A 24157-nucleotide genomic window follows, 5' to 3' on the forward strand; every position below is an offset into this window, starting at 1 on the left:
TTTAAACTCTATCATTGAGAGTGCTGAAATTGCTTTGAACTCTGTCATTGAGAGTGCTGAAATTGCTTTGAACTCTATCATTGAGAGTGCTGAAATTGCTTTGAACTCTGTCATTGAGAGTGCGGAAATTGCTTTGAACTCTGTCATTGAGAGTGCTGAAATTGCTTTGAACTCTGTCATTGAGAGTGCTGAAATTGCTTTGAACTCTGTCATTGAGAGCGCTGAAATTGCTTTGAACTCTGTCATTGAGACAGCTGAAATTGCTTTGAACTCTGTCATTGAGAGCACTGAAATTGCTTTGAACACTGTCATTGAGAGTGCTGAAATTGCTTTGAACTCTGTCATTGAGAGCGCTGATATTGCTTTGAACTCTATCATTGAGAGCGCTGAAATTGCTTTGAACTCTGTCATTGAGAGCGCTGATATTGCTTTGAACTCTGTCATTGAGAGCGCTGATATTGCTTTGAAATGCCCAGTCATTGACCGCACGGAAATTGTACCCCTCATCCACCATAAATAATAGACTTTACAGTCAGAACAGTTCCCTTAATTTATATGTTCTGTACATTACTTTATTCACAAGTTTTGTTCTCTTAACACCATTAAATCCATTACAGCAAAATTCTGATTTCAACATGTGAAATCTTAAACAACACAAATCATGCAAGATTTCGCTTATAAATAATACAGAATAAAAATTTAACTTATTTTGTATAAACAGAATGCATTGTTACAAACACATTTCGTGTTGAATATCTACTTAGAAATGTGAAGGTTCTACAATATGTATACTTCCGACTCTCCAATAACCAAAATAACCAGCTTTCTATTCAACATATTTCACTTCTTCTGGAAATGCAATGAATATATGTGTTCTGTTCATGCACATGCCAATAATAAATTGTTCAGATTCCAAGTGAATACTGAGTAGTAGCAACTTGGGTAATTGTGTGAGCAATATGGTCAATGACAAGCTAACTGAGCATGCTCAGATGTAGGACATCAGAGGACTGTGGGATTGTATGTAGTTGTGGTAATACGTACCTAATCTGGGATGATTAGAAGGATGGCCTTCCAGTGTGGGTCTGGGTAGCCAAGACTAGATTATTTGTAGTTGTGGTAATACCTAATCTGCCGAGATTGGAAGAATATCCCTCCTATAAGGGTTTGGGTATCCAAGACTAGATCATTTGTAGTTGTGGTAATACCTAATCTGCCGTGATTGGAAGGTTAGCCCTCATGTGTGAGTCTGGGTAACCAAGACTAGACTAGACTGTTTGTAGTTGTGGTGTGTAGTAGTCGTTTTGTACTGTCAGTTTAGAGTCAATAACGACCACTGTGCCACTTTCATGTTTTGTTTTCTACTGCAATAGACTTTTAATTTCAGTTGTATAACTGATGTACCTTTTATGAACACGTATTTGAACACAGATCTACTTCAGTGCTGTGCTTACTGGTAGGATATTAATACAATAACACTAATTATAGGATGGGTTCAACTTTGGCAAAATACACACCAGAGGCATATCATTCCTAGTAAAGTTTGTGAAGGCAACTAAAATATCCTATGTTATAACTGTAATATTATCCAAGTTATATTTCCACTGAAAGTAATCACTAGTTTGATTTTCATGATGAAAAAACCCATGATTATGAACAAGGTAAAAACATGAATTGCTTGTGAAAAAGAGTGGAAACGTTAGTCATTATTGAAGGCATTTATGACAATTACAGATACATGCAGAGCAGACATGAAGCAACATGATATTCAAATGCAGAGATTCATTTCTATGTAAAATTGGACGTGTCGATTACATGCATTGAATTATCCCTGTAGTATGGCTATGACGAATCCATTATTCTGATTATTCCATCCTACACTCACAGGCACAATGATGATGTATTGGTGTTTCACTCATGAGACGCAATTTTTTTTTTTTACACACACACATACAGACAACTTCAAATGCAACCAAAACAATATAGTTGCCACACACGGTAGAAGTAGACACGTTACCATGTTGATTATCAGTTGGTCGAGTAAAAAATTGAAGCCATTAAAATCATGTCCATGTGTAAAGTTTTCTGCAGAAACCTGTTTCTACTTCACTGTAAAAAAATAGCAATGCTTTATCACTTTTCTATGTGACTGGGTAAAGGTTCCTGCTGTGTGTGTTGTGTCTCTGTTATTGTTAGTCTGGACTTGAAATGTGTCTATCTTTGCGTTAAATACATCATATACCATGAGTGAAACACCAAGACTACTTCATATGTCCTGTATATCAACTTTATACACAGGAGTCCTTTCTTTATTTTTACATTTCTCATGACCCTGTATCTCTTTTTATCATTAAAAAATTTGACACCACCTATGGCCTGATAAGAAAATTATCACAACAGTCACTGATGGTAAAATGGCGACATACATCTGGTTGACAGTTTCTATCATGGAGAGCATATCAAGTGGGAATATGAAGTCCACAAATCATAGATGTAAAGGTGAATGATAACATTTGCAGATGTAGCAGACTAAAAGTTATGTTCCCCTATATCTCAGTGTTTTTGTTAAGAGCAGTAAGCAGGTAAAATCTACCGAGGTTCCCCAGTAATTTTACCAGGGTTCCCAAACAAAATTATGAATGTATGGGGAAACTATGCCAGTTTTACCTCTTTCCCCCTTTCTGGTACCAGGGTTACCCAACCTTAGCAAAAACACTGTATATGTTCATACATTCATACATCAGCATGTTTATCACACTAAATATGTAATTATTAATTTATCAGTATCTGAAGTCACAATCATTGGTACAGTCTCATGAAGTATATATCCTTTTATCAACAAGGAATATGAATGTATTTGTCTAGACCCACACACTTCTCAATCTACAGGAAGAGTTGAAATAATTGGAAATTATGTTTACACTAACACACTTTTGGGGATTAATTCTTAGTAGCAAACACACCTGGCATTATTTTTCTAATGACAGGAAACAAAAACATGAAATCCTTTAAGCTGTGAACAAATTGAAAGAGTAATAACACTTTAGGATTAAATCTGCCGCTATCTGATAATATTGCCAATGCAACAGACTAAAACTTATGTTTCCCCATAAATAGTACCAATTCGAGAAGTTTGCGTGTTCAGTGACATGTTCTTTCAAACCCTTAGAAATTAACTGTGGTGGTGTTATGCTGGACAGGCGATATAGAAGTTGATATATATACATGTATACTAGCATATGGTTTCAAAAAAGGCTAGTTTTCAGACTGTTAACAGAGCATCATCACGTCAGTAAAAATGAGATGCAGAGATACAATTCCTTTTCTTGTTAACAATTTTGGCAATAATGTCAGCAATTCTCTTTGCCAACTTGATTAGGGAATTTTAAAATGTAGTAGTAATGTTTGAAATGATAAGATATGTCTACTACCCCACCCTCCACACACACACACACACACACAAGTGAAAGTGTCAACAGTGCCATTGTAGATGCAAATAAAGACCCCATTGCTTTGCCATATTGGCCGCCATATTGAATATCTCAAAACCCTCAAGAATGCATGCAAGAGCTGCATCAATCAGATTCATAATCTATGAGTCTCAATGTTAAAGAATCAATGAAAAAAACATCCAGTGGATGGTAGTGCACGGTTGGGCAAAAATGGATGTTTGGGTCCCAGACCATAATTCCCAGACCAGTATAAAGCCCCTATCAATGTTTGCATTTTCAGATCAGCTGGTAATGTATCTTTGTCATATTTGACACATTTATACAATCCAATCCTTATACTGGGCCAGTAATCACTACAAATTCTTCATATCTATATCTGTCTACGGTGTTTCCCAAGTTTTAATTAGATTGTGATGTTTCCCTTCCAGGCTAAGTTCTAACAGCAAGCTTTAGTTAGTGAAAACAGGCAACAGTTCAGTCCAATGATGAACATTCTCACAAAACAATCAAAGGACAATTCTATTTTGTATTTGGCGAAAAATTGTTTATGAATGTGATTTCACGGTATGGGTCTGACAGTATATTCACAAGAAAATAATGTTTTTAACATGTTGTTACAAATCCTGGGCCTACCAGTATTAACAAATACTTTAGCAAAGAACATATGTCATCACACATGACTAAAATACAACAGAACCCAGTGATGAAGGAACGCCAGTGTAGTGTACGTACTCATGAAACTTGCATTAGTACTTATGGTGTTTCTCTGTGGCTGTACTCTCACAAACACACATACACCAGAAAACAGCACAAGCAGTTAAAGTTACACTGTATACCCACTCTGGTACTCTTGCATTATGGAGTTCTGTTATCATTGCATACATTTATCCAAAAGAGCAAATTTTTGTAATAACTAAAAGAGTTAATTTACATGATTAGCTTGGAATGCTTACATGTCATTTGTACACAAGTATACAATAATTTCTTTGGTATTGCACTGAGTGCAATTATAAATACCATAGACTCATAATACACACACACATACTAATGCAAGTGATCTTTGGTAAATATTTAAGAATAGACAGATGTTCTCAAATAATATCTATCAGGTACCTTTAATGAAATTGTGCTGACTGATCTGAATATGTAAATGACAAGAAAGTTATCATCTACTAAATATGCTAAAGTGAACTTATTTTGACCAGTTACTTACACACCATTATACCATGCATAAGATAAAAATATGGACTATATATTCTGGTTGTTTTATGTCACAACAGTGTGCATCTGTGTCATGATAACACACGTCTACATCACTGGTTCAGCTGTGTTCAAAATATGAGTCAAAAAATTCAAAATTGCCATTACTTTCACCGATTTTTCTTTGATATTACTGGCACTGGTATATTTATGTTATTCTCCAATATTTTTTCTTCATTCAGCCGGAAAATACTCGTGATCGAAGGGTTGTCTCTATGAGTTGCTAAACAAGTAATGACAAAGGCTCCTTAGGTCACTTGTATGAAGAAAAATATTGAGGAATAACATCTACTTATGTGAGTAGTGAATTATGTGTTGATAGTATGTACCTCCATGTTTTCTATTTTACAACACCCTTCAATCATTCACCGTTTGAAGTCCACTTTCTCATCCCAAGACCCATTATCTATATTCTGAGGTATCAATCTGTGTACTTCTAGTCCAAGTGTCAAACTTTCCAACATAACATGTCAGGGTAGATTGACAGGTTGGAATTCTAACCGAAGAGAAATCAAATGTACATGGTGTGTTTTTTTTCATTTAGGAAACAAACAATGCATTTTATGTTTTTTACAGTTGGATTTCTCTCCTCTGTTATACCAAATTTTTCCACTTGCCACTTTAATATATAAAGATATGGCTAAAACATGCAGTTTATACTGTTGATCATCTGTACTGTCTTTGTGGCACTTCAAGGTAAATGTCTCTCTTAAACTCACCAAACACTTCCTGGTATTGTCAAAGACAGAACTATGTAAATTGATATACCTTATATATACATACCACAGTCCTTACATTACAACCCTTACTTTAGCTTTGCAACACAAAGTACAGAAATCTTTGGGGTGGGGGCTAATATCAGTGAACATGTACTAAATCCCTATAAACTATGTGCTATTAAATTTATGGAAATAAAATACCTTTACTCTAGACAAAACTGCTTGTGTAAACAAAAGATAGGATAAATTAGATTTTTTAGGGACAAAATATCAACCTAAACTTCCCTGAAGCTAATGAAACTTTCAAAAATACAAAAGAATGATCACCAGTACATCTTGTGACAGAGCTGACAACTGTGCAGGTAGACATATTTTAGCCAGTTGAACTCAATAATAATCATCTCTACATAATAGATATACTGACAAAATCTGCTAGATTTTATAGCTGCTTCACCAGGAATAAAACATCCTATGTGTTCTCAGATTTACAATCTAAGACATGTCCATCGTGGTGCCATGGTCGTAGGTCAAGGGTCAAGGGTCAAAGGTCATATAATCTTAATGCAAAGCATACAGGAGAATAAGAATAATGCAAACTGCTATGACACTACCAAGAATTATTGAGTCTCTTCTTTTACGCAGGTTTATTCTTTGTACAAGACTGTTGATGATAGGGAAGCGATCTGTTAAACAGTTTGTTAAGGAATCCTAAAACAACTCACATACAAAACATCTTATTCTTATGAAGTTTGCAAGTACTCAGATGATGACAGTAGATAAGTGAATAAATTTGCTGGAAGTGTCACAGATTTATCATCTACCTATGCTTTATTATGTACACTTTTTACCTCCTGTAAGGGAAGGCTATGTTAAACTTTTGTGTGTATGTGTGTATGTATGTTGTGTGTGTGTGTGTGTGTGTGTGTGTGTGTGTGTGTGTGTGTGTGTATGTGTGTATGTATGTATGTATGTATGTATGTATGTATGTGTGTGTATGTATGTATGTAATGTATGTATGTATGTATGTGTGTGTGTGTGTATGTATGTATGTATGTATGTATGTATGTATGTATGTATGTATGTATGTGTGTGTATGTATGTATGTATGTATGTATGTATATGCGTGTGTGTTTAACTGAGAATAATGTGTGTGTATGTATGTATGTATGTATGTATGTATGTATGTATGTATATGCGTGTGTGTTTAACTGAGAATAATGTGTGTGTGTGTCATACAAACATGTGTTCTTGATATCTGAGAAGTATAAAGTGTTATATAACCATGTATTGTTGTAGAAAGGATACTGAGTATACTACTCATACCACTTGATATCTTCTTTAATGTAGTCCTCTGTGACATGAGGTTTTCTTTAGCAGCTATTGCAACACTACCAATCAAAAGAAAAATCATAAAGAAGTTATTTTGGTAAATTTATTTACATCACAGATTTCTTACCCTTTCATTAGTATAAGGATTTTAGTTAGCTTTTATGAGGGTTACTCCTTGAGTGAGGGTGGGTAAGGAGGTTAATAACACAGTGATGTGGTGGATGGGGTGTAAGAGTGAGTAGGGTGTTACTGAGACAATAATGTGTGGGGGAGGTGTGTAAGGGTGGGTGAGGGGTTTAGGCAATGATGGGGGGGGGGGGGTTAATGAGGTAACTTGATGATGTGGGGGATGGTTGTACACTGCATAATTAGAGTTGTTACAAATTGAAATACAACTGAAAGTCATTCTTACCTTATTGTGTCGTCAGCTAGTCTGTCTGAACTGCAATAGAAAGATGAGAGTCATTTAGGTTACAGTATCATCAATAATAAATAAGATACTTTTCCTTCTCTAAAAACACACTATAGATTTCTCAAAATCATACTCTGTTACCAAACAAACAAACACCCACAATATCAAATATTGATTGAGTACACTATTAGATGGCTTGTAACGCTGATACCCCAAAACACAAATAACACTTTGTTACTGAAATGTCATTAACAGTTTCTTTCCAATTTTTTTTCTTCTGATAGTATCAAATGTATATTAGTCTGGAGACTTCGAGTTGACTTTCAAATCTAGCCAATCAAATCAACTAATATGTTAGACGACAACAATGTCACGACAACGTGTGTCTATATTATTGTTCTGCTGTGGTCGAAATATGGGTCAAAACGTTCAAAACTGCCATTACTTTCCCTTTCCCTTGTATAATTATGTTATTCTCAAATATTTTTCTTCATTCAGCTGGAAAATACTCGTGACCGAAAGGTTGTCACTATGAGTTGCTAGACAAGTAGTGACAAAGACCCCCTAGGTTACTTGTATTTTCCTTGGCTGAACGAAGACAAATATTGGGAATAACATCTAACTACAACTTTACCACAATGTTTAGTTCAATTTACAATCTTAATCCAATACTGAATTTTGAAAGGTCAACAAAACATCTCCTACCACATATAAACATGTTTGTTCTAATTCACTTTCATCAAAACATTGTTTCCATGGTAATGAAGCACAATTATTGCTGAATTACTTTGCTTCACACTCTTTTTATTAAAGACACAATTAAGAGTTAATGATTGCTATAGTAATCATTTCAGGCTGATAGAAATATGTGATGATTTTTTATGTCGCATATGACTTAGAATTTAGAAGTTGAAAGCTGATTTGGGTTGAATGACATGGTGTATAAGGTACATGTACAGTAAAATCACATAAATCTCACATTTCATAGATTGTACAGTGATAACATTTCCTGAACTTTGAAGCAAGTTATTTTTTAATTAATAATTCTCTGTCATAAAATTTACTATTAATTTTGGGCAAACAATGTCCTTGTTAGTTACACACAAGCACACAGACACACAGACACAGAATCTGCGACAGACAGTGTCTGTCTGTCTGTCTGTCTGTCTGTCTGTATGTATGTATGTATGTATGTATGTAAGTCTGTATGTATGTATGTATGTATGTATGTATGTATGTATGTATGTATGTATGTATGTATGTATGTATGTCTGTCTGTCTGTCTGTATGTATGTCTGTCTGTCTGTGTGTGAGTCTGTTTGTGTCTGAGTCAGACAAACACAAACACACACATACACACACTTACTTATCCATTTATCTTTATTAAGCTCTGAGTGATAAGATTAAATGACACATAAAGCAAAATGATATTGTATATTAATTCTATATAATTATTAAGAAATAGTGAACTTGTAATTTTCTGACATGGCAATAGCCGACAGCTTTGTAATGCTATGGACATTACTATTACGAGTCAATGTTATCCATTACCGCAATAATTTAAATGACAGGCCTTGCCAACCTAATTATAGGTCATGCTATCATCAAACCTTCATTAAGTCATTTATTTCAAAGGCATTGTTTGTCAAGACTTATAGTGATGGAAACTAATAACCCTATACATGTTTACTAGCCAAACTGAAAATACTAATTATCTTGTAGTCATGGCAATCCGATGTCATCCTTGGACTTTTGTTGTGAATTTCTTACCTGTTGTTAAATTACTTCCGTTGAGGCACACAATTCCTAATTAGTCATCACACAGTAATTAATTGTTGTTCACAAGTAATGTTGTTTGCTTATTTTACTGGAAAAACCAGAGTGACTACTGAAGTTTCTTACATCTCACAAAAGGATTTTTGCTGCAAATTACATTGAATACAGGCACTTATAGCACACAATTAGAATTACAAGCAGATAAGATTGATCCCACTATTGATACAAATCAACATCACTTTTGGATGAAAAAGGACAATTCAAATACAGAACTGTTTATTTGTGTTCACAGTGAGATAAAACAGTAATATTTCATGTACCTGTATACTATCACTACCTGTATATTGTTTGTGTAATTCATATCAAAAATATGCCAGATGTAAATGCATTGTGCCATCTAATTTGTAGTCTAGTTCCTAAACAGTATCGGTACGATTTATACCTTCACTAGTCTAGTTCCTATACAGTATCATTACCATTTACACCTCCACTCACAGTCTAGTTCCTATACAGTATCGTCACCATTTACACCTCCACTCACTAGTCTAGTTCCTATACAGTATCATTACCATTTACACCTCCACTCACTAGTCTAGTTCCTATACAGTATCATTACCATTTACACCTCCACTCACATAGTCTAGTTCCTATACAGTATCATTACCATTTACACCTCCACTCACAGTCTAGTTCCTATACAGTATCATTACCATTTACACCTCCACTCACATAGTCTAGTTCCTATACAGTATCATTACCATTTACACCTCCACTCACTAGTCTAGTTCCTCTACAGTATCATTACCATTTACACATCCACTCACTAGTCTAGTTCCTATACAGTATCGTTACCATTTATACTTTCACTAGTCTAGTTCCTATACAGTATCATTACGATTTATACCTTCACTAGTCTAGTTCCTATACAGTATCGTTACCATTTACACCTCCACTCACATAGTCTAGTTCCTATACAGCATCGTTACCATTTACACCTCCACTCACTAGTCTAGTTCCTATACAGTATCGTTACCATTTATACTTTCACTAGTCTAGTTCCTAAACAGTATCGGTACGATTTATACCTTTCCCATGAATATTTGTTTGGACAAGAGGCAATTAAGTATGTTTATCTGTATCTTTCTCATTGGCGTCTCAACTCTTACCTTTCAGTCACATAAATGACTGGGTTTCTACTTTCTAGTTTATTTATTCAAATCTTAACAATTGAGTATCATGCTTGAAAGAATGCAAGGGTTTTGCACCATCGGACAGAGAAATTATCTGCCCTTCTTTAAGATAATATAATATCCTCATGTGTGGTAGCATTAACTGTCACATCTAAAAAGGGCAATCACACATATCGAGGAACTAGTTTATTTAAAAAATATGTACTCCTGTCATGAAATTTCATGACATCATTCTAAAATGAAAATCATTTTTTAATAAAAATGAGGTATAATCATATACAACAAGATTAAACCTGCACTAGCTATAATTAGGGTATTAAGTTTTCAATCAGACAATCGACAATATATTCAATAAATATTCTTAAAATACCCTTAATAAGACATTGTACATGTCACTTAGAGGTCTATGTTATCTCTAAGTAGTATAGTAATAAGTTGAAATTGTGATTTATTGGTGTGCTGATTTTTGGGTGCGGACCAAAAAATCAATTTGATTAGATATATTGCATCATACTATATGTACATAGCAGCTATACAAATATGTTTACTCACAGATGATTCTATACTGTACAGTGTACAATATAACAATTAAGTCATTATATCTTACAAAACGGTTTTTAAAAAACTATTCCAGTTACAGCAAATACAGCTTTAACACAATAACTTAATTGCATACAAAATGTGTGTTATACATGATTGCAATAAGACTGACTTACTTTCGTATGTGTTCATTTTCTTTGAGATAAAGATCTGTTCTTCTATTTAGGCCTGAGGAACTTTTGTAAGTGTCAATCTCTCGTCTAACAGACCCAAGTAAGTCTTCTCTTTCTTTGTACTTGGTGATATTGGCTTTAGTTTTGTGAAATTCATGAGTGTTATCTTGTAGAATATCTCTGTGTCTTTGTAGAGTGTGAATCAATGCAGCGCTGGGAGCCGATAAGGCCATACAACTTGTGTAGTCTGCCATTTTGTCATTCACTGCTGTCAACTAAATCATGTATGAAGGAGAAATGATAGTGTATCATTAGAAAATTTCAAAGTTCTTGTAAAATATTGTATTATTTGGTGTAGATCAGTGTGGCAATGAGATGTCGATAGTTTAGCCTTTTGTCTTTCATCACTGAGAGGTTACAATATTGTATTATTTGGTGTAGATCAGTGTGGCAATGACATGTCGATAGTTTAGTACAGCCTTTTGTCTTTCACCACTGAGAGGTTACAATATTGTATTATTTGGTGTAGATCAGTGTGGCAACGAGATGTCGATAGTTTAGTACAGCCTTTTGTCTTTCACCACTGAGAGGTTACAATATTGTATTATTTGGTGTAGATCAGTGTGGCAATGAGATGTCGATAGTTTAGTACAGCCTTTTGTCTTTCACCACTGAGAGGTTACAATATAGGGCACTTCTGACATGTTCTTGTAATATTTAGTATTTAATTGATTGATAACCTATAAGTAAACATCTACTATTGACTCACACAGTGATAATTGCACACATACTGAGTAAATTGCAATCATATTGCTATAAATTATACATATTGACAATGTTTGGCCAAGAGCCAAAATACGAATTTCCATGCCACCATGAATTATACTGTAAAGTTTAACATGATCATAGATGGTTTTGCTACAAGAAAATTTTGTTATTTTATAGTTTTCAGCTAGTTCTGGAAGACTAATTTTTTATTAATTACCAGACTGGTACACTGTGTTCATGTACAAGAAGGCATTTTGGTCACAACTTATTTTTGTGTATTTGTTTTTAAGTGAAATAAGCAAAAATAAAGTCTTGAGTGAAAATTTCCAGGTTTACAGCATGTCTTGGTGTGCCCAACACTTTCAGAGAAAAGTTTTAGTGAACATCAAAATTGAAGTTTTCATTTGTAATACAGAACGTTTTCACAAAAGCAAAGTAAAAAATTACATCCTAGCCATTGTAACAGATACTGCACATAACAAAATTTGATCCTGTTACCATGGCCACAGTACTGCGCGAGATGAGAAGCCGTATCCTGATGCCATGGTAACAGTTACAATTAAAAATGAAGGTCGTTTCCTAATGGCCTCCAAATACGGAATAAATAGCCCATTATTTTCTAAATAGGCGAATAATTACATCCTGCTCCTCCTTCCTGTACTAGATGGAAGATATTATATGTTGTTACCATAGTAACAGCCCCATTGAATGCACAATTTCAGCATCATGAAATGTGTGAGTGTATGACCATTGTGAACTGTGTTCCTACCTTTGCAAGAAGTTGTTCTATTTCCATTGCCATTGTATCAAACATCCGTTCACTACTTGAACAACTTAGAAGAGGTGAAGTATCTGAACTGTGGAACAAAATAAACAGATCATTAAGCTGACACGACTGTATGTCAATGGCCATGAAATCCATATCTGTTTACAACATTTTGCTGAGGGCAATGAACTCCACTGTTGTTGCCAGAGATGAGTCAAGTTAGTAGGTTAGTATCAGGCTAGCATTAGGTGAGTATCAGGCTAGCATTAGGTTAGTATCAGGCTAGCATTAGGTTAGTATCAGGCTAGCATTAGGTTAGTGTCAGGCTAGCATTAGGTTAGTGCCAGGCTAGCATTAGGTTAGTATCAGGCTAGCATTAGGTTAGTATCAGGCTAGCATTAGGTTAGTATCAGGCTAGCATTAGGTTAGTATCAGGCTAGCATTAGGTTAGTGTCAGGCTAGCATTAGGTTAGTGTCAGGCTAGCATTAGGTTAGTGTCAGGCTAGCATTAGGTTAGTATCAGGCTAGCATTAGGTTAGTATCAGGCTAGCATTAGGTGAGTATCAGGCTAGCATTAGGTTAGTATCAGGCTAGCATTAGGTGAGTATCAGGCTAGCATTAGGTTAGTATCAGGCTAGCATTAGGTTAGTGCCAGGCTAGCATTAGGTTAGTATCAGGCTAGCATTAGGTTAGTATCAGGCTAGCATTAGGTTAGTATCAGGCTAGCATTAGGTGAGTATCAGGCTAGCATTAGGTGAGTATCAGGCTAGCAATAGGTTAGTGTCAGGCTAGCATTATTTTAGTATCAGGCTAGCATTAGGTTAGTATCAGGCTAGCATTAGGTTAGTATCAGGCTAGCATTAGGTGAGTATCACTGGCTAGCAATAGGTTAGTATCAGGCTAGCATTATTTTAGTATCTGGCTAACATTAGGTTTGTTACTAGGCATAAATAATCTTCCCCATGGTTTTTGACTTTTTGACTCCTATACTTTCAAGCAAACACATCAGTTTTTATTTACTATTTGTATACCTATAGATGAAAACTCCCTTACCTGTCATTGTCACTTTCAAGTAAACACATCAGTATTTTTTTGCTAGCTGTATTCCTATAGATGACAACTCCCTTGCCTGTCATTGTCACTTTCAAGTAAACACATCAGTATTTTTTTGCTAGTTGTATACCTATAGATGAAAACTCCCTTACCTGTCATTGTCACTTTCAAGTAAACACATCAGTATTTTTTTGCTAGCTGTATACCTATAGATGAAAACTCCCTTACCTGTCATTGTCACTTTCAAGTAAACAGTATTTTTTTGCTAGCTGTATACCTATAGATGAAAACTCCCTTACCTGTCAATGTCACTTTCAAGTAAACACATCAGTATTTTTTTGCTAGCTGTATACCTATAGATGAAAACTCCCTTACCTGTCATTGTCACTTTCAAGTAAACACATCAGTATTTTTTTGCTAGTTGTATACCTATAGATGAAAACTCCCTTACCTGTCATTGTCACTTTCAAGTAAACACATCGGTATTTTTTTGCTAGTTGTATACCTATAGATGACAACTCCCTTACCTGTCATTGTCACTTTCAAGTAAACACATCGGTATTTTTTTGCTAGTTGTATACCTATAGATGACAACTCCCTTACCTGTCAATGTCACTTTCAAGTAAACACATTGGTATTTTTTTGCTAGCTGTATACCTATAGATGAAAACTCCCTTACCTGTCATTGTCACTTTCAAGTAAACACATCAGTTTTTATTTACTATTTGTATACCTATAGATGAAAACTCCCTTACCTGTCATTGTCACTTTCAAGTAAACACATCGGTATTTTTTTGCTAGTTGTATACCTATAGATGAAAACTCCCTTACCTGTCATTGTCACTTTCAAGTAAACACATCAGTATTTTTTTGCTAGTTGTATACCTATAGATGAAAACTCCCTTACCTGTCATTGTCACTTTCAAGTAAACACATCGGTATTTTTTTGCTAGTTGTATTCCTATAGATGACAACTCCCTTACCTGTCATTGTCACTTTCAAGTAAACACATCAGTATTTTTTTGCTAGTTGTATACCTATAGATGAAAACTCCCTTACCTGTCATTGTCACTTTCAAGTAAACACATCGGTATTTTTTTGCTAGTTGTATACCTATAGATGACAACTCCCTTACCTGTCAATGTATTCTTTGTGACTATAACTTGTCCCTAGTTTACTGAATGAAACTAATTTCAAATCAAGCTCATTCTCTAACTGCCTGGCTTGTTTTCTCAGATCTGTGAATGAGAACAATAGAACAATAAAGATTAACAGTTATTATACCATGCATGAGCCAAGTTGAACAAAAAATATGGAATATATACTCTGGTCGTTCCACATCACGAAAGCACATGATCTATGTCATGACATTGCGTGCTACGTCATTGGTTCTGCTGTGTTTGAAATAGGAGTCAAAACACTCAAAATTGCCATTACTTTCCTAGATTTATTTTCATATTACTGGCAATGGTATAATTATGTTATTCCCCAATATTTTTCTTCATTCAGCTGGAAAATACTCATGACCTAAGGGTTATCACTGCAAGTTTAGTGACTCATGGTGACAAGGCCCCTTAGGTCACTCATAATTTTCTCAGCTGAACGAAGAAAAATATTGGGGAATAATATCTAAATACATACTGGTACTGGTTAACAAATACTGATAGGTAGATGTCTTTCACTCCTAGCTTGAAGCCAGGTAGTCTGTAAGGTATGCTGTGACAGGGCACCCTCACACAACGGTCAACCCCCCTCTGTGGAGAGAGGAGACTGGTGAGGACGGAGCGAACCGACATATCTTACAGTCTAATAGCCAGGTCTCACTTGATTGCAGTGGGAAGGTCAGTTAAAATATTACCATATTTGCCTGAATGCCACCCAACTACTACTATCCCAACATATAATTGCCTACTATACTATTTGAAGTGCACCATGCTCCTTCACAGCAATAACTACAAAACTCATTGGGTGAGGTCAGAATCCACGAAAGTGAGTGCAAGCTATAATTGACAAATATAAGGCCGGAATGTTGTAATGTAAAGTTACATGTACATTTATTTCATGCGCTACTGGTTAGACTGTAAGCTATGTTATGTTGTTCTGCCCTCACCGGCCAACCTCAAGGAGGGGGTTAAATGATGTGTGAGGGTGCCCAGTCATGGCATACCTTACAGACTATACCACTGTGTACAACCTGCTAAATCAACACAGGGTTAATTAGATCAGTGAACATCACACACATAATTATAAAAGGGAAACGACTGTAGATTTTATCTTATACATGCTGGTACAGCTATTCATGTATCATTACAACCCTTAACACCAAAGTAAAGCATTTTCTGTATGTACCACAATTGTTTATAGCATCCATTTCAAGTGTAAAAAGTATACTGTTTCATTTGCTAATTGACCACATTAGAAAGGCCACATACTAGGCTTGTAAATAAACCAATTGAAACAGTATACTTTCACACTTGATATGAATGCTATAAATGAGTGTATCACATAGAGAAAGTGCTTTACTTCAGTGTTACTCATTGTAAAATAAGCCTCCAAGAAGTCATCACATTGCATTTGTTGTTCTGTACACAGTAACTGTGAGGGTGGTTACAGGTACAAGAAATTAGAAATCACTGTTTACTTAGGTGTTTTTCTAGACACAGGCGACCAATCCTATATATCAAATATACAAACACTGGATATTGCAATATCCATAATAAGGGTAAAATTTCATTGTGTTGTAAGACCATGGAAGTATCACAGACTAAAATCTAGCATAGTCACCCATATAAATTACACCTTCAAACCAATTCTTTGCGTGGAGACCAGGTAGTTGGGGATTTGTGGCTGTCACCTACCATAAAGTCCAACTAAGTGGGGATTTCAACATGAGAATGATGCATGATCTTGACTTTGCCACCATGCTAATGCTAATGACTGTCATGACGTACAACTTGAATTATTTTGAATTAGATTCATCATAGCAGAAATGCAATGTTAATTGCATGTTGTCCTTCTGTCACTATTGATAGGTGGTGTCGAAATTAATTGCATGTTGTCCTTCTGTTATTATTCATAGGTGGTGTCAAAATTAATTGCCTGTTGAATTAAATAAGATTTGCTGCAATTACTTGCAATAAGCATCAAATATGTCAGGTTGAAGCTTAGTCAGACCAGCATAATCTCAAGCTAGTCATTACAAACACCCATCACACAAGCAAATGCCAGCAGCTGCATGGTTACTTTAAGACAAACGATAAATAGCCACAGCCTACTTGCTGCAAAAGTAGCTACTTTCCTTTAGTAATTTTTAAGGGCAAGGAGGCTTGCTGTTTACAAGAAATTTTCAAACTGATATATTCAACAAAATTAGACACTGTGAGAAAGTCTGTTGTCTTACATATTATTAAGATATACATATATATTTACTAACAGACCTCCTACATTGGACTCTCTCCATCTATTTCCTGACCCAGGAGAGTAATTACCGGACATGACATTTAATTGGTATCATAGAACACCCCACACATAGCTGGTTATAATGTCAACTCAAAAGAGAACCTGTACTAGTTTACAAACAAGAGTTTGGGATATAAAGGTTAATCTTTATCTACATAAGCTGTACTTGCTTAAGAAAATATACACGTACCTGGTACATACACATTATGTACATAGACACAGACAAATACATGTGCCCATACACACACACACACACACACACACACACACACACACACACACACACACACACACACACACACACACACGCTGTGTCTGCCTATGTCTGTGTGTCTCTATGTATGTATGTATGTATGTATGTATGTATGTATGTATGTATGTGTGTGTGCGTGTGCGTGTGCGTGTGCATGTGCGAGCGTGCGTGCATGTGTATGTATGTATGTATGTATGTATGTATGTGTGTATGTATGTATGTATGTATGTATGTATGTATGTATGTATGTATGTATGTATGTATGTACACTTTGGTCTTAATAGGATCAAGAAATATTTGATAAATTGGGATTCAGGAAAGCATACTATGGTTTAGACTAATATTACAAAATAATTGAAAATATCTAATAAGGTGGATTCCACTGGCTGAAAGACATACCTAACATACTCAAATGGGTGGTATATCTACAGAGTACATGTCCAGTCATTCCCACCCCACCCCACCCCACCCCATCCCCTCTCAGGACTTTACGTCCCTTGAAATTTACACAGAAATCTGTACAAAGTTGCCATCAACATTAAGAGTACATGCAACACAATGTTGTCTAGAAATCAACATAACACACCATATATTTGCTCATCATAGGCGGCCATGGTGTCTTCAGGTTTCTTGCTGATTTGTTGTGTCTTCAATGTAGTGCTTGTGTTATACTTCTCCTCTTTCTTCTCACTTTGTACCTTCTCACTCATACTTGATACACTTTACAATGTGGGTCCAAACCAACCTGCCAAAGTTGAAAAGGCCACAGCTTCCTAACTTATACAGTACTTCAATCTGGTGAAAAGTCACTTCCCTCCACCCCAAAATCACCCCATCTCTCCTAACTAAATCACCATCAGGAAATGTGATGATAACTTAGTCAACTTATATTACCCTACTATTGAAGCTAAGGAGGTATGAGCTAAGGCAAGACAACATTGATACAAACACAATATGCCAGCTATTGCCATAATCCTACCATTTCCTGCCAACTTCACCATAATCCAAACATTTCCTGCCAAAAACCTTAATCCCTCTATCACTTTCCCATTATTATTACCCTCCATTCTCTATATTGATGTTATGTGTAGCTATCTACTTACATTCTTGTCTTCCTTTTGAGTGTGTTGTGTTGTGTTGTGTTGTGTTGTGTTGTGTTGTGTTGTGTTGTGTTGTGTTGTGTTGTGTTGTGTTGGTGTTGTGTTGTGGTGTGTTGTGTTGTGTTGTGTTGTGGTGTGTTGTGTTGTGTTGGTGTTGTGTTGTGTTGTGTTGTGTTGTGGTGTGTTGTGGTGTGTTGTGTTGTGTTGTGTTGAGTTGTGTTGTGGTGTGGTGTGTTGTGGTGTGTTGTGTTGTGTTGTGTTGTGGTGTGTTGTGTTGCGCTGTGTTGCGCTGTGTTGTATTGTATTCTGTTCTGATGTATGTGTGTGTGCATATCTAAGTATATGTGTATGTGTGTGTGTGTGTGTGTGTGTGTGTGTGTGTGTGTGTGTGTGTCTGTGTGTGAACACATGCAAGTGTGACTGACAATTCATTTGCGTAACTTGTGTTCCACACAACAAAACACTACAAATTATATGCACATACAAATTATATTCTGGTAATGATACCTCCACAAGCTCAATCTATGAACAATTTAGGATAATTACGGTAATCATAAATGTATGTGGAGTTCCACAGAACTAATGATGCAAGTAAACATTGTATTGCCGTAGAATTAGAAAGCAAGGTCTCTACTTTTTACACTCACAAAACTACTTTATGTCTTAACACAAAGTATGAGTAATTAGAAAAGTACTGATCTGCACTAAGATGGCTGAAATATACCTTGGGTTAAAGCTGCACTAGCTGCAACTTGAATATGTTTTTGAAACTATTTTGTTCAATATGTAATACTGTATACCCTGAACAGGATTGTGGGTAAAACTGTTTTGTTCAATATGTAATACAGTATACCCTGAACAGGATTGTGGGTAAAACTGTTTTGTTCAATATGTAATACTGTATACCCTGAACAGGATTGTGGGTAAAACTGTTTTGTTCAATATGTAATACAGTATACCCTGAACAGGATTGTGGGTAAAACCGTTTTGTTCAATATGTAATACAGTATACCCTGAACAGGATTGTGGGTAAAACAAATTGATTCTTTTGTGTGCACCTAATATCAGCACCCCTATAAATCATGATTTCAATGTATTTTTATACTAGTTATAGATAAAATAGACCTTTTATTGATGTGTGTACATTAACTAAGTAGTAGTATGTAAACAATTTCAGAGTGAATATAATGTTGGTTGTCTGGTCGCAAACAATAATACCACAGTTACAGCTAATAATTTATTGAGAGTGTCTATAGGTGTCATGTACATAGTTGAACTGTATCACAGTGTTAGTTAGACTGTAAGACACATCCTGTTATTCAATCAGTTTTCTCAATGAATGATGGCTAGTAGGATAGTACAACATGTTGTATCTTACAAACTATCAAGCAGCATTCAGATCAAACTCTCTTTATTTATTCTGACCATTCTAATTTACCCACCTATACTCAGATTTCTCACTATGACAACCTTGTCACTGTCCTACAAATATCCATTCCATTTACCTCATGCTACAAATTCATGCTGATAGAGGGCGCATGTCAAGTTCAAACTAAAACATCACCCTCATCACTTTATCCTGATAGAGGGCGCATGTCAAGTTCAAACTAAAACATCACCCTCATCACTTTATCCTGATAGAGGGCGTATGTCAAGTTCAAACTAAAACATCACCCTCATCACTTTATCCTGATAGAGGGCGTATGTCAAGTTCAAACTAAAACATCACCCTCATCACTTTATCCTGATAGAGGGTGTATGTCAAGTTCAAACTAAAACATCACCCTCATCACTTTATCCTGATAGAGGGCGTATGTCAAGTTCAAACTAAAACATCACCCTCATCACTTTATCCTGATAGAGGGCTCATGTCAAGTTCAAACTAAAACATCACCCTCATCACTTTCTCCTGATAGAGGGCGTATGTCAAGTTCAAACTAAAACATCACCCTCATCACTTTATCCTGATAGAGGGCGCATGTCAAGTTCAAACTAAAACATCACCCTCATCACTTTATCCTGATAGAGGGCGCATGTCAAGTTCAAACTAAAACATCACCCTCATCACTTTATCCTGATAGAGGGCGTATGTCAAGTTCAAACCAACATATCACCCTCAACTTGCCAATGAAATGAGACTAACCTTCAAATTAGTTACAAACAGCAAACCACATAAATCAGCAGCCAATCAATAACAAAGGAATGATACAAAATATTTTAATTCTTTTACTTTCACATATTTGCAAGAAAAATAATAGCACATATTAATAAACATCGCTGTTGCCAAGTTACAAACAACTACATAGAAAATATCAAATTTACTAAAATGGTGTCTTTTACATAAACTTTCGAATAAAAATGAAATTTGTGTGATTTAAATGAAAAGGCAATAATGAAAAACAACCACTCAGCAGACAGAAGTAGTTATTTATGAACTAATAATATAAGTATTCACAGCAATGGAATTAGAATAATAACTACCATGGTGGCAATTCACCATCTGTAAATTGTCTACATTAGTCTTTGGATGATGCTGGCCAGTTTAAGTGTGATCACTCATCTAGTTCCCTAACCCATTCTTACCACTGGTGGCGCTGTACTAATTTCCATCACAGCTTCACAACATTATTGGACATTTTATCCACCTGATCAACCAATGTGTTGTCAAAATACTGGTGAAGGCAATCAAAAACTGTAGTGAAAGTTAACCAAATTGTCACATTTTTGGTTGTTTTGTTGGCAGTATGGGAGAGAGACAAAAATAAGACAGACAGTGTTGGGGTAGATAAACTCACAAGCACAACAAAATCATATTCTTCACCTAATATGGTCATACTGGTATCAAATCAAGTCACAGCATTACAATGAGATCTGATATTTGACCAATCAGATTGATTGACAGTACTGACCAATAACAGCAATGGATATAAGAGGACTGAGGTTGTACTTGACTCTTTTCCACAGCCACCACAGCCACCAGTAAGAATGGGGTCAGGACCCATTCAGCATTTGTGAACTATGTAATGCACATGACTACAGGGTGATCACTAGAGCTTTAAATCTGTTTTCCCAACTTGTAGTTTTCTGTACCAACAAGCATCCCCCACCCTCACCCCCACCCACCCTTGGTAGAAAAAGGATTAAGCATATAGTATAAGAAATAAGAAAGTGAAATTATCGTGTGGCAAAAAATGACTTTTACTCACTGTTCTTTTAAACATATTTTGTTGACTATTTCATGTACTACCATGCTATTGATGACTATGACAATTTTAAACTTTATCAAATCAGCCTTACTGAAGTGCCTGGAGCATGCATCACTTGTGTAGATGCAAATGGATGCATTACACTAAATATCATATCATAACATGTGTTTGTATGGACTCCATAAATATCACAATTAGACTCTGACAGACATAGAAGCCATAAGCCATTTTGTAAAAAACTTTCATCATTTAAAGAATTACCAAAATGGTAGACTGTAATTTGATATTTCAAAATTGTAAAAACTGGATATGGCTGGTTATAATGTCAACTCAAAAGAGAACCTGTACTAGTTTACAAACAAGAGTTTGGGATATAAAGATTAATCTTTATCTACATAAGCTGTACTTGCTAAAGAAAATGTACACGTACCTGGTACATATATATTATGTACATGCATGTTGACACAAACAAATACATGTGCACACACACACACACACACACACACACACACACACACACACACACACACACGGACTGTAATTTGATATTCAAAATTGTAAAAAATGGATATGTATACAGTTTGATAATGTAGCACCTATTTGTCAACAACAACAACAACAACAACAACAACAACAACATTGTATTTCAACCACAAAGTGATGACAGGTAAATCTACTGTGGATAGAATCTCAGACCACTACTAGAGTTAGTGGACTGAGATAGAATGTAATATATAGTTGCTGTTGTGGTACTCTTCCTATAATCCAGGATAGATCATTGGAGTACCTTCAAAGACTATCTTACAATTGAAACTATACTGTACAAATAGGTTGGTTTTATATAGACTTTTAGGACAAGCTGTATCGTGACATCAATCTGCCACCAACACTTTGCAAGAGTTGACCGACACAAGAGGGCGCCATGTCACAACACTGCACATCTTACAGTCTAGATCATGTACTGCTACATTTACATCTTTTATTTCAAGATCATATGTATGATAAAAATTGATATATTTCAATAAAATAAAACTGCAAACAGACAATTACATGTATATCACATACGAGTAAAATTCACACTTTCAAACCTTGACACCTATAATTTTTAAAAGTTTTTTCATACATTGATTCTCTTTCCTTCCTATTTTACTTATTCTTGTCACTATAAAAGTACATATAATCACCGATTTGAGGTGTATATGGACAACATAATGGCATTCTGTAAATTTATTTATACTTCAAGGTCTGAAGTGAATACTAAAAGTTAAAGTAAGTACCAACTGAATGTTTATAAGTAGTCTTTTAGGTAAGAGTAAATATGTTAGAAAGTATCTGTTTATGTTGACTTACAGTTATCATTTAGTGTAAAGGTAGATAGAAATCTAGTCTAGTTCCTATACAGTATCATTATGATTTACACCTCCACTCACAGTCTAGTCCCTATACAGTATCATTATGATTTACACCTCCACTCACATGGTTTAGTTAGAGACCACGTTGCCATCCAGACTAATAGAAATCAGAGGAATGGACAGTCACAGTCCAAGTAGGTAATTTGTGCTGGTTGAATCTCCAGACTTTAATACATGGTAGTAAATATATTGTACAGGTGTTTACTGATTGTATTGAAATTGTAACTATTGAAACATTACACATCAAAATCTTTGGAAAGTGAAACTGGACTATTGTATTGTCCACTGTTTTGCTTGACAAATTGTCAACGATGTGTAGTCTTTCAATACAATACTAAATAGTAAATAGTTTAACATTACATTGTGAATACAATAGTACTGGTGAGCTTGCAATATCTTTTTAACACTAACAGTATTGTAAATAAAGCCAACAAATACACCTTCTTTCAATGTTTACTGGTCATTACTATAAATGGTCCAACAACTACGTTATGCCACGCAGGCAAAAAATTCACTTCCACATTTACGATTATGTAAACTTCAACGTATTATATAAAATGTGTTTTCTATTCGTCACTATGATAGTTCAGAAATTTAGTCTGTTTGCAAAGTTCCATTCTATCATGATGCTAACTTACATTGTACATGTACGTAGATGTTAGTGGACGTTACACTTTCAACGTCTATGTGTTGACATCACGTTTACTGTGTGTTTGTGTTAGCTTCAAAATAGTAACGTACGACGTGGTAATCGACACCGTCGTTAGTCGACATTTGTCCCGTGTTAGTGTATATATGACAACATTATGTACCCGGTGAACGATCGGGGGAAATTATTATTATTTACAAGAAACAACGGGTTACCCATGGACTAAAAATATCTAAATGATAAGACCATACCATATTTAAATATTTCTACTTGTAAATAGGTTAAGACAGTCGGAGTAAGTAACAAAATCATAAAATTGCAACGTGTCCCACTTACCTTCCCATTGATTTGAGGACGCCATTTTGAGGATTGACGTCATGTTTACTTCTAAGCCTGACTCTTGGGGGCGCTATAACGGAAACAGCCTTCAATTAAATAGTCATCACGTCAGTGGTAGTCGGTCTGTAGTCACACAGGCGATCTGTGGGTTATCTGTCGGGCTACGATTTGCTATGGTTACAGCTGAGACCACGAGACAAGATGTTACAGTGACTATTTTATGGTTGCAAATTTAGGCTAATAGATATAGATAGGTAAAGAACACCGGAAAATAAAACTTACAATTTTTTTTTTAGTGTAA

At 35.4% G+C, this 24157-nt stretch overlaps 1 protein-coding gene across 2 annotated transcripts; it reads right to left on the minus strand.

Moving 5' to 3' along the window:
- Nucleotides 1-551: 551 nt before the first annotated feature.
- LOC144448928 (Golgi SNAP receptor complex member 1-like) lies at nt 552-23890 on the minus strand. Of its 2 annotated transcripts, XM_078139300.1 has the most exons (8): nt 23854-23890; nt 17737-17895; nt 14574-14676; nt 12389-12476; nt 10855-11126; nt 7173-7202; nt 6737-6819; nt 552-6114 (listed from the first exon to the last, which is right to left on the minus strand). In XM_078139300.1, the coding sequence occupies exons 2-8, from the start codon at nt 17858-17860 to the stop codon at nt 5990-5992; spliced, it is 825 nt and encodes a 274-aa protein (XP_077995426.1). In that variant the 5' UTR covers nt 17861-17895; nt 23854-23890; the 3' UTR covers nt 552-5989. The 2 variants fall into 2 exon arrangements, with proteins under 2 accessions (XP_077995426.1, XP_077995428.1); XM_078139302.1 differs by lacking the exon at nt 17737-17895 and having other exon boundaries at nt 23854-23877.
- Between the last annotated feature and the right edge of the window lie 267 nt (nt 23891-24157).

This window comes from Glandiceps talaboti, chromosome 18, assembly GCF_964340395.1.
Source record: "Glandiceps talaboti chromosome 18, keGlaTala1.1, whole genome shotgun sequence".
Classification (NCBI taxonomy): domain Eukaryota; kingdom Metazoa; phylum Hemichordata; class Enteropneusta; family Spengelidae; genus Glandiceps; species Glandiceps talaboti.